Below are 12,298 nucleotides of genomic sequence, written 5' to 3'. Positions count from 1 at the left end.
TTCCCCACTCGCGCTAACGGCTACGCCTCTTCGTGCCCTACTCATCCGAAGACTCGGCGCCAGGACGTCAACCAATCTCATGTCCAGTTCTCAGTTTCTTCTGTCACTGATGGAATGACACACAAGATTGTTACCACTGCCAGCCCTCCTGTTAGGCAAAAGCCTCGACGACTCAATCCTATCAAGTTGCGCGTGGCCTGGCAGCAGATTAATGAACTTTTGGCAGCAGGTGTTCTGCAACCTTCAGACAGCAACTGATCTTCACCAGTCCAGCTCATCCACAAACATGACAGATCTTTTCGAATGTGCGGCGATTACAGATGCTTAAATGCTCGTACCATCATGGACAATTATCCAGTGCCAAACATCAATGACTTCACTCATATGTTATCAGGTGCCGCAATTTTCAATGTTATTGACTGTAAATGCACCTACCACCAGATTCCCATTGCGCCGGAAGACATTCCTAAGATCACACCATTCGGTTTATTCCAATACCACTTCATGCCGTTCAGCCAAAAGAATGCTGCGCAAATGTGGCAATGTTTCATTGATTCTAGCTTGCAACAGTTTGAGTTTTGCTTCGCTTATCTGGATGACATTCTTGTTAACAGCAGCTCAGCGGAGGAACATGAAAATCATCTGTCTATGGTCCTCCAGACCTTGAACTCCAATGGCGTCGAGGTCAACAAAGACAAGTTTCAGTTGCGCCAGGGGTCAGTCTCCTTCCTAGGTTACACCCTCTCCATTGACGGAATACAGTCTCCCAAATCTCGTGTGCAGGCTGTAACGTCTCTGCCACCCCCGGCTACTTACAAAGAGCTATGCCATTTCCTCAGCATCAGCAATTACTATCGTTGCCATCTGCCTTCCGCTGCCACTGTTCAGGCACCCCTGACGGACACACTATCAGGCAGACAAACTTCCGGTATCAAACCTGTCTCTTGGACTACTCCAATGCTAGAGGCCTTCAAGGCTCTGAAACTTCTTTAGCTCACACTGTGACACTTGCCCACCCCGACCCCTCGGCCAAGTTATTCATCAGTACGGACGCCAGCGACATCACGGTGGGGGCGGTGTTACAACAACACAAAGGTGACACGGTTTCTCCCCTTCATTTCTTCTCCAAGAAACTATCTACGGCTCAGAGAAAATTTCTGCATTCGATAGAGGGCTCCTTGCTGTTTATAAGGCAATCAAACATTCCTGCCCCACGTCGAGGGACGTTCATTTTTCGTCCTCACCTATCACAAACCACTGCAGAAGCATTCTGCAACTCACCTGAGGATCCACTCCCTCGACGTTACCGCCACTTTGACCTGGTTTCTCAATTCACAATGGATGTCCATTACATCAAGGGTGCAGATAATGTCACTGCGGATTTCTTCTCATGGATCAGTGTTGTTTCCCGTATCGTTGATCTTTCTGATCTGCCCTCTCTCCAAGCTTTTGACGAAGATTCTCAGGCTCTCCTATGAGACCCACAAACATCACTTGTTTTCACAAAGGCTAAATTTCTTGGCATTTCCGACGAGGTGTGGTGTGATTCTTCGACCAGCACCCTACGTCCAGGCTGCATCAACAGGTTTTTGACGCCCTCCATAACCTAGCCCACCCAGGTGTTTAAGCCACCACACATCTCGTGTTATAACATTTTGTTTGGAAGAATATCAAACGGAACTGTAAAACCTGGACACACAGCTGCATTGCTTGCCAGTGCAACAAGATCAGCCGCCACACCTTCTCGCCTCTGGGCAAGTTCGACATTCCCACAGGATGATTCTGTCACGTACATATTGATCTGATCGGGCCTCTTCCTCCTCCGGAGGGTCGTAGATATATCTTATCAACTATCGACTGTTTGTCTCACTGGGTCGAGGCTGTCCCTCTCCCTAACATTACTGCTGAGATGGTAGCCAAGGCTTTCATTGGCTCATGGATCACTCATTTCAGGTGCCCAACCACTATCACCACTGATCAGGGTCGACAGTTCGAATCCTCCCTTTTCACTATCCTCTGCAATATCTGTGGTATTTAAAAAATGCACACTACCACCTATCACCCACAAAGCAATGGGTTGGTGGAGAGATGGCACTGCACCCTCAAGATGGCCCTTCGATATCATGATCGTCTCTGGTCGGAAGCTCTCCTGTGGGTGCTACTTGGTCTACACCCGACCTATAAACCTGACCTACAGGGGACTATATCCAAATTTGTTTCCAATGAGAATCTGGTCCTACTTGGGGAACTTATTCTTTCCCAGGTTAGTGAGGATCTTCCCCCCTCGCCAGATTTCATTAGCTGGATGCGCATGCATTTTCAGCAAACGCGTTTGCACCTGCCCGTCAGTCACTCACCGCCTGAGACTTATGTTCCCACCGCACTCTCCGATTTGATTTTCCTCTTAAGACCTGTTGCCACCCTTTATTACATTTCTTACTCATAAGAACTATGTTTTTGAAAGTTTAAGAACATTAACAAACCTTTCTTTAGGTGCATAGATGGCATTGTACTTCCCAACCCTAACACACTGGATTTAGTGGCTGTAAAGTTATCTAGGAAATATTAAAGGAATAAATTTTTAAATCCTGTCATCATGCCATACTGTGTTCAAATAATTGTTGATGTTTTTAACGCACACACACACACACACACACACACACACACACACACACACACACTCACTCACTCACACACACAAAAGGAAAACTGGGCATAAGGGGCATAAGGGAAATAAAGTAATTGTGACGTAGGCAAAAATTCTGTGTTCTAAAAACAATTACTGATGGATTTTTATCCCCTAAATTGTGAATAGAAATAGTAGCACAGTTAATAAATCAATTGCTGACTATACTTTGATTTTTAAGTCATAGTCAAATTAATGTTCATAGAAAGATGTAAGGAGTTCAGATTGATTTTGACAGTTGTAAGTTTTATTTCTGTTTCTTTGCTCCAACATGTTTCAGAATTTCTGTGTGATGATCAGTGGGCTTCCTTTTATTACATGTCTAAATTTTTTTAAAATATTTTTCTACTACCATTTAACATTTTTTTCTGTTGTTATTGTGATACATTTTAATTTTGTTATTAGTATGTGTGGTTCGTAGCTTATTAATTGTCTCCAGCTACTTGGTTTGTCACCTGTAACAAGGGAGATGAAAATTTACAAATGATGCTTAAACAGTATTTGTTGCAACATTTATTTTAATTTATTAAAATTAATTGGGCTGTTATGTTTCTTGAGAAACTCAATGTACTATGCCAGTCTGTGGAGGATATCTTCAGGAGGGTTCATGACTCAATTACATGACTGGTTACTGAGTGAGGTGGCACAGTGGTTAGCACACTGGACTCGCATTCAGAAGGACTATGGTTCAGTCCTGTGTCCAGCCATCCTGATTTAGGTTTTTTGTGATTTCCCTAAAATCGCTTCAGGGAAATGCTGGGCGCCTTTGACAGGGCATGGCCAACTTCCTTCCCCATCCTTCTCTATTCCAATGAGACTGATAACCTCAGTGTTTGGTCTCTTCCCCCAAATCAATGCAGTCCATGACGGGTTCACACATCATGACTGAAGTAAGGTTCTCTGCCGTCCACTTCCATGCATAGACGTTGCCTCCCCGCACCCCTCCATGCAGTTCCTCTATAGAATGAGAAACCAGGTACACTAACTGTCCCACTTGCCTTCTTTCAGTTGAAATTATTGATTTGTGCCTTTTTTGATTGAATTATAGATGTGTGTAATAACACAACTGCAACCTATCACAGTATCCGTGGGTGCCATACCTGGTCTAATGAAACAGAAACTTGTGGTTTCCTGGTTGCAAAGCATGTACTGGTACAGGAAACTTATAAATTTACTTCTTTTGACAGTTGCCTCTATGCTCCTCTATTCATTTTTCCACCATTCTCTTCATAGCTTGTAGACTACTAACACACTATGGACATTAGTTACCTTGCAGTGATGCATGTCATATTTTCATTTTTTCATTTTTCATTTTGATTTAAATGTTCACTAATTTTTTCCTTTTATTCTTTTGGGAACCAGAAAACCCATTGTCATCATGGCTCCAATATTTTTTAAAAATTTATTAAAATTAACAGGGCTGTTATGTAATGGTGTGATGTATTTTCTTGAGAGACTCAAAAAGTGTATTATTCCAGTCTGTGGAGGATATCTTCAGGAGGGTTCATGACTCAATTACATGCACCAGTGCAATTACCTCAGCATTCATGGTGGTAAATATAAAGCAGTTCGTTCCTCTGTGGAATTTTTGAACTCACTAAATCCGCCAGGTTTTCAGTATCACGGGCTTGTTCTTAGTGTTTGCACACCTGTGTTCTTGCTGAGATCTTTAAGCTTTGGAAACTTTGTAGTAGTAGTAGTAGTAGTAGTAGTAGTAGTAGTAGAAGGTTTCAAGTCAAAGTTCTACCTGACAATGTAGTCCAGGTCACTATTTTAAGCAAATATTCTCAGGGAGAAATAGTGTTTGTGTCACATATTCTGTTGATCTGAAATGACCTCTCCTTTGATTTCAAGTGACTGCTGTTTCTCTTCAAAATTTGCATCAGTCTGATGATAGATATATTACAGGGATACACGCCACTCACTTTTGTATGAGTTGACTTGTAGCAGGAGTGTTTTTCCTGTTGCTGATTTTATGTTGCACACTCATGTGCTATCTCATAATGCAGTCTGGTTGTCACAGTACCAACTTCTCAGATGGTAAAAAATATTGTTTACAAAGAACTAATGTAAAAGGCTTAACATAGAACCAATAAGCTAACTAATATTTTAATTACCCTGAAGCTATACATATCTCTGCCCATTAACCATTTTATCGTAATCATTGAACACTTCTGCTGGCTGTTGTCACTAAAAAGCTTTAAAAATTCATGAATATTACATTAATATGGCTTGTATAACTACCAGAGACAATTTTGTAATTTCTGGATTTACTTTTCATATATGACTGTACAAAAATACATTTCTTTTCTATGTGTCAATTCATGTTATACAAGCAAGTAATTCCCAAGAAGATATTTATAAAAAGAATCCACCATAACTGGCTGAGGGTATCAAGCTGTAGTCATAGCTGTAGGAGAAAGAGTCATATCAAGATCAAATTTTCAGCAGGATTGAATACAAAAAGCATCACAGTAATTGTAAATGTAGACAAGTTTCATTTGTTGGCAGCTGAGGTAAATAGAGACATTTTTAATCTGTAAATATTGGTGCATGTACATTTTATGCACACATTAATTTCCAGTTAATATTTCTGTTACCATATTTCCCTCTTCATTATTCTCTGTCCAGTCTCATTAATGTAACCACCTACCAAAAGCCTGACTAGCCATCTTTTGCAGCGTGGACTGCTGTGAGACATGCAGGAAAAAGAGTCAGTGAGGTTCTAAAGGGACTGACAGACATGTGGAGCCATCCTGACACCAGTGCCATGGCCAACTGGTCTAGGTTTCTTGATTGAAGATCCGTGGCATGAACAGCACAATAAGTGTGGCCCCACAGATTCTCAATTGGGTTTAAACCTGGTGAGTTTGGTTGGTCAGGGAAAATAGTAAACTCATCTTGCTGATCTTCAAAACTATGCACGTGCATATACACATCCATGTGCACCCCTCAGTGGAGATAAAGTTGCTTTATTGGAGTGCAAATTGAAGTCTTTGTCACTGATGAACAGCAGTCAGCATGGTTACATGAACCAGATGCCTGCTGCAGATGTCCGTTTGCAGCAGCGTTCCCTGGATAGCCTTGAGGAGACACTGTTAGGAGCACCTTGGTTCATCTGGGTGGTCAGTTGCTCAACAGCTTGACATCTATTTGCCAATATGTGTCTCCACAGCCATCATTCACCCCTTCCATTTATGGCCCATGGTGCACCACAGCTACCTCGGTGCCAGTTTTGGATAGCACCATTTTGGCATACTCAGTATACTTTAACCATTGTGGCACATAAACAGTTTAAAAAACTCAGCCATTTTAGAAATACCTTCCACCCTTGATCTGAAAGTCAAGGATCTGATCATGCCCTTTTGGAGATTGGATAAATCGCTCCATTTCCACATTACAGTAACAACTATACTGTTTTTGCCCCCTCCTCCCAACCCACTTTATATACCTTCTACTTGCTAGTGCTACACCACCTGCCATCACACAATGATGGTGAACATAGGTGGTGATTGGATCACATATTTTTAAGTCATGCCTTTTTTTATCTAATCTGTTTAATTGACAGTGAAAAAGATGAGAAACATTATACCTAAACTTATGGGATGTTTCTCTGCTATACTGAATGAGTTATGCTTTACTACACATACTGCATCCTTATATTTTGTAATTTATGTTGTTTTGTCAATTTTCTAGTACTTCCCTTTTCAAGTTTCTGCAGACATTGAATATAGTTTTTCATATGTTTCAACTTAGTGGTACATGTCATATCTTACTGGGAAGAATATTAAATTACTAGCTCTTTCTGACCCTCTCCTTGCTTTGAACAATAATAACATTGACTATAGAATGTTGCTTGCAAGCCTCACTTTCTCCACGGCGAACTGCTTTGACCCAGCTCTTTTCAACTCTTTAAAAGCTGATCAAAAAGACGATGGTTATAACTTTGATCTTGTTTTGAACATAAATATTGTAATAATTTATATTACTTACATTGTTCCCCTATTTTTTCAAACCAAACCAAATTTTAAGTATTCATACATTGACATGTATTCTTCAAAAAGTTACAATATTATGAAAAGGATAGTTGCTACTCACCATATAGCTGAGATGCTGAGTCACAGATAGGCACAACAGAGAAACTGTCACAAAATACGTTTTCAGCCAACAAGGCCTTTTTCAAAAATAGATGACACACACACACTAGCAACTATCCTTTTCATAATGTTGTTACATTCCATCTTCAATTTTCCTTTGTTTGATTTCTCAAAATGTATTACTTATTATATGACAGTAGCATTGTTATCACAGTAGAAATTAACACAAAAGTGTGTGATCTAAAATATTGGCATTTAAAAAAAGTAGTATTTAAATATTTGACACACTTTTTATTTGATTAGCAAAGTTCTAGTACATTTTTATGAAGTGATATAATTAACTCCTGTACCTAGTTTCATTGATATTGATGTGTTACTTTAATAACCAAAACGGCCTTGCTGTGCTGGTACTGCAAACGGCTGAAAGCAAGGGGAAACTACGGTCATTATTTTTCCCGAGGGCATGCATCTTTACTGTATGATTAAATGATGATGGTGTCCTCTTGGGTAAAATATTCCAGAGGTAAAATAGTCCCCCATTCAGATCTCCGGGCGGGGACTACTCAAGAGGATGTCGTTATCAGGAGAAAGAAAACTGGCGTTCTACAGATCGGAGCGTGGAATGTCGCATCCCTTAATCGGTCAGGTAGCTTAGAAAATTTAAAAAGGGAAATGGATAGGTTAAAGTTAGATATAGTTGGAATTAGTGAAGTTCGGTGGCAGCAGGAACAACACTTCTGGTCAGGTGACTACAGGGTTATAAACACAAAGTCAAATAGAGGTAATGCAGGAGTACGTTTAATAATGAATAGGAAAATAGGAATGCGAGTATGCTACTACAAACAGCATAGTAAACGCATTATTGTGGCCAAGATAGATACGACGCCCACACCTACTACGGTAGTACAAGTTTATATGCCAACTAGCTCTGCAGATGATGAAGAAATTGAAGAAATGTGTGATGAAATAAAAGAAATTATTCAGATAGTGAAGGGAGATGAAAATTTAATAGTCATGGGTGACTGGAATTCGAGTGTAGGAAAAGGGAGGGAAAGAACCGTAGTAGGTGAATATGGATTGGGGCTAAGAAATGAAAGAGGAAGCCGCCTGGTAGAATTCTGCACAGAGCACAACTTAATCATAGCTAACACTTGGTTTAAGAATCACGATAGAAGGTTGTATACATGGAAGAACCCTGGAGATACTAAAAGCTATCAGATAGATTATATAATGGTAAGACAGAGATTTAGGAACCAGGTTTTAAATTGTAAGACATTTCCAGGGGCAGATGTGGACTCTGACCACAATCTATTGGTTATGACCTGTAGATTAAAACTGAAGAAACTGCAAAAAGGTGGGAATTTAAGGAGATGGGACCTGGATAAACTGACTAAACCAGAGGTTGTACAGTTTCAGGGAGAGCATAAGGGAACAATTGACAGGAATGGGGGAATTAAATACAGTAGAAGAAGAATGGGTAGCTTTGAGGGATGAAGTAGTGAAGGCAGCAGAGGATCAAGTAGGTAAAAAGATGAGGGCTAGTAGAAATCCTTGGGTAACAGAAGAAATATTGAATTTAATTGATGAAAGAAGAAAATATAAAAATGCACTAAATGAAGCAGGCAAAAAGGAATACAAATGTCTAAAAAATGAGATCGATAGGAAGTGCAAAATGGCTAAGCAGGGATGGCTAGAGGACAAATGTAAGGATGTAGAGGCTTATCTCACTAGGAGCAAGATAGATACTGCCTACAGAAAAATTAAAGAGACCTTTGGAGAAAAGAGAGCCACTTGTATGAATATCAATAGCTCAGATGGAAATCCAGTTCTAAGCAAAGAAGGGAAATCATAAAGGTGGAAGGAGTATATAGAGGGTCTATAAAAGGGCAATGTACTTGAGGACAATATTATGGAAATGGAAGAGGATGTAGATGAAGATGAAATGGGAGATACGATACTGTGTGAAGAGTTTGACAGAGCACTGAAAGACCTGAGTCGAAACAAGGCCCCAGGAGTCCATTCCATTGGAACTACTGACGGCCTTGGGAGAGCCAGTCCTGACAAAACTCTACCATCTGGTGAGCAAGATGTATGAGACAGGCGAAATACCCTCAGACTTCAAGAAAAATATAATAATTCCAATCCCAAAGAAAGCAGTTGTTGACAGATGTGAAAATTACTGAACTATCAGTTTAATAAGTCACAGCTGCAAAATACTAACACAAATTCTTTACAGACGAATGGAAAAACTACTAGAAGCCGACCTGAGGGAATATCAGTTTGGATTCCGTAGAAACGTTGGAGCACTTGAAGCAATACTGACCCTACGACTTATCTTAGAAGCTAAATTAAGGAAGGGCAAACCTATGTTTCTAGCATTTGTAGACTTAGGAAAAGCTTTTGAAAATGTTGACTGGAATACTCTCTTTCAAATTCTGAAGGTGGCAGGAGTAAAATACAGGGAGCGAAAGGCTATTTACAATTTGTACAGAAACCAGATGGCAGTTATAAGGGTCGAGGGACATGAAAGGAAAGCAGTGGTTGGGAAGGGAGTGAGACAGGGTTGTAGCCTGTCCCCGATGTTATTCAATCTGTATATTGAGCAAGCAGTAAAGGAAACAAAATAAAAATTCGGAGTAGGTATTAAAATCCATGGAGAGGAAATAAAAACTTTGAGGTTCGCTGATGACATTGTAATTCTGTCAGAGACAGCAAAGGACTTGGAAGAGCAGTTGAACGGAATGGATAGTGTCTTGAAAGGAGGATATAAGATGAACATCAACAAAAGCAAAACGAGGATAATGGAATGTAGTCGAATTGAGTCGAGTGATGCTGAGGGAATTAGATTAGGAAATGAGACACTTAAAGTAGTAAAGGAGTTTTGCTATTTGGGGAGCAAAATAACTGATGAGGTTGAAGTAGAGAGGATATAAAATGTAGACTGGCAATGGCAAGGAAAGCGTTTCTGAAGAAGAGAAATTTGTTAACATCGAGTATAGACTTAAGTGTCAGGAAGTCATTTCTGAAAGTATTTTTATGGAGTGTAGCCATGTATGGAAGTGAAACATGGATGATAAATAGTTTGGACAAGAAGAGAATGAAAGCTTTTGAAATGTGGTGCTACAGAAGAATGCGGAAGATTAGATGGGTAGATCACATAACTAATGAGGAAGTACTGAATAGGATTGGGGAGAAGAGGAGTTTGTTGCACAAATTGACTAGAAGGGATCAGTTGGTAGGACATGTTCTGAGGTGTCAAGTGATCACCAATTTAGTATTGGAGGGCAGCATGGAGGGTAAAAATCGTAGAGGGAGACCAAGAGATGAATACACTAAGCATATTCAGAAGGATGTAGGTTGCAGTAGGTACTGGGAGATGAAGAAGCTTGCACAGGTTAGAGTAGCATGGAGAGCTGCATCAAACCAGTCTCAGGACTGAAGACCACAACAACAACAACAACATATTGTCAGCTTAGAATGAAATCCTCAATTTTCAAAAATAAAACCAAAATACTTGTATTGCATTATTAGGTAGAAAACCTCATATCTCAACTACTAGTGAGCCAATGAGAGGTAATGATCTATGTACTGCACTTTAGTGAAGAATAAAGGAAACCACATATATTGTTAGGTAACCAAGTGAGAAAACAATGCATAACTTTTCCAAGATATGATGTTTTTATTATAAGCCAATGATGCTGCATAAATGTAGCATGTGCACATGTTAAGAGGTGGCACATTATATGCTTTTTTTTCTTTTTCTTTTTTAGGACTCTCAGATACCAGTCGGAGCAGTACAGATCATACCAGCAGAGGAAATTTATTTACTCATGTAACTAGTGCTCTGGGATATACCTCTCATGTTTCCACTACACCATTACCAACTTCAAGGCAGAGGACATTTCCAACCTTTCCAACTGTATCTACATTCACCAAGTCTTCAGAACCGGTTTCACCTGATTATTCAAGTAATAAAATTCCATTCATACATCGGACTGGTTTCTCATCAGTTTCCACTACAAAAAATCACAGCAGAGCAACCCCAAATGCTATTCGGAAAGTTATTATAACTTCCGATGTTAGTGGCCAAAAAGTAAGATTAAGGGGAGGCTCTGAAACCTGGGAAGGATATATTGAAGTTCATACAGAAGACACTGGGTGGGGAACAGTGTGTGACAACAAAAATGAATGGACAATAAAAGAAGCAACTGTAGTCTGCAGACAGCTTGGCTATTACAGGTTTGTGCAACAGATTTGTAATGAATGTCTCTGATTGAAACATAGAATCCAAGAAATGAAATTTTATTTTTAGATCCATTAATTTTAATGGTTTGGCATTAAAGCAGCAATAAATACTTCCTCTAATCATGATGGTGAAATAATAACAGTGAAACATTAGGCAACTCATATTTTGGAGAAAAATTATGGGATTCACTGAAGGGTTATCATGCCGAAGGACTAAGCTCTAGTTTTGGATAAATTGTATTTTCTACTTTGTTTGGTGGCATGTGAATAGGGCTTTTACATACTAAAGGGCTATCTCCAATTACAGCTGATGTAGGTGCTGCAAAGGCCAGTAAATTGCATGAGAAGTAACTCCTATTACTTGTTCTTGCTAAATGGTGTAATTGCAGAGCGTATTATATGAGTTGGCTATACTGGACATAAAAATTATACACTCCTGCTTGCTCCTGCCATTTTGTAGCCTTCCTCTTGCATGTCTTCATTGTTGGTGGTGCCTACAGGTCAACAGAACACAGGTATTTAGTTTCTGGCCCCAGCATTTAGCTTTTGACAATGACCTTGCAATTGTTGAAAAAAAAACATTTCTTTCTTATCAGTGTAATGAACACCATAACAACAGCAGGCAATAAGCAACCATCAAAAAGCTCAGATGAAAGGCAGTTATTTAATGGACTTCCATCAAGAAGCTGAGTTGGGTTGATCTGGGGAGGAGACCAAACAGTGAGGTCATTTGTGTCATTATATTAGGGAAGGATGGGGAAGGAAGTCGGCCATGCCCTTTTGAAAGAACCATCTTGGAATTTGCCTGTAGTGATTTAGGGAAATCACAGAAAACCTAAATCAGGATGGCTGGATGTGGGAATGAACTGCCGTCCTCCTGATGGCGAGTCCATTGTGCTAACCACTATGCCACCTGGATTGGTAAAGTTGATGATATGATCATTAACACAACTAAGGTTAATGCCACTTCTGCCTCAAAAATTAAAATCATAATGCCTGGGGTAATTGAAGAAAAGGGCATTTGTCTGGAACGGAGGGATTGCAAATGATAAGTGTGTTGAAAAAAGGATGGCAAAGTGAAAATTTCAAAACAATTGCATTCAGTGAGGTCCTTGCACAAAAGGATTGTCTTCAGGAAAGAAAAGAAACCTCAGAAGTATAATAGAACATCTACGTGAGTTGTACAAACACTTTTACAGTGACTGTGTGAAGACTAAACAGTAAAATGATTACTAGAGATAGAAGTGTTACAAAACTTGACTGGCTGACT

At 39.8% G+C, this 12,298-nt stretch overlaps 1 protein-coding gene across 2 annotated transcripts in view; it reads left to right on the top strand.

The window, feature by feature from the left end:
- LOC126191321 (serine protease svh-1-like) overlaps window positions 1–12,298 on the top strand; it is a 457,777-nt gene that overhangs the window by 148,012 nt on the left and 297,467 nt on the right. For both annotated transcript variants that reach the window (XM_049932162.1, XM_049932154.1), the window contains exon 4: window positions 10,554–11,022. In XM_049932162.1, the coding sequence (XP_049788119.1) occupies window positions 10,554–11,022 (469 nt within the window). The remainder of the gene's footprint in view (window positions 1–10,553; window positions 11,023–12,298) is intronic.

This window comes from Schistocerca cancellata, chromosome 1, assembly GCF_023864275.1.
Source record: "Schistocerca cancellata isolate TAMUIC-IGC-003103 chromosome 1, iqSchCanc2.1, whole genome shotgun sequence".
Classification (NCBI taxonomy): domain Eukaryota; kingdom Metazoa; phylum Arthropoda; class Insecta; order Orthoptera; family Acrididae; genus Schistocerca; species Schistocerca cancellata.
Note: the sequence above shows the minus strand (reverse complement) of the source record. Positions and strands in the feature narration are given on the sequence as shown.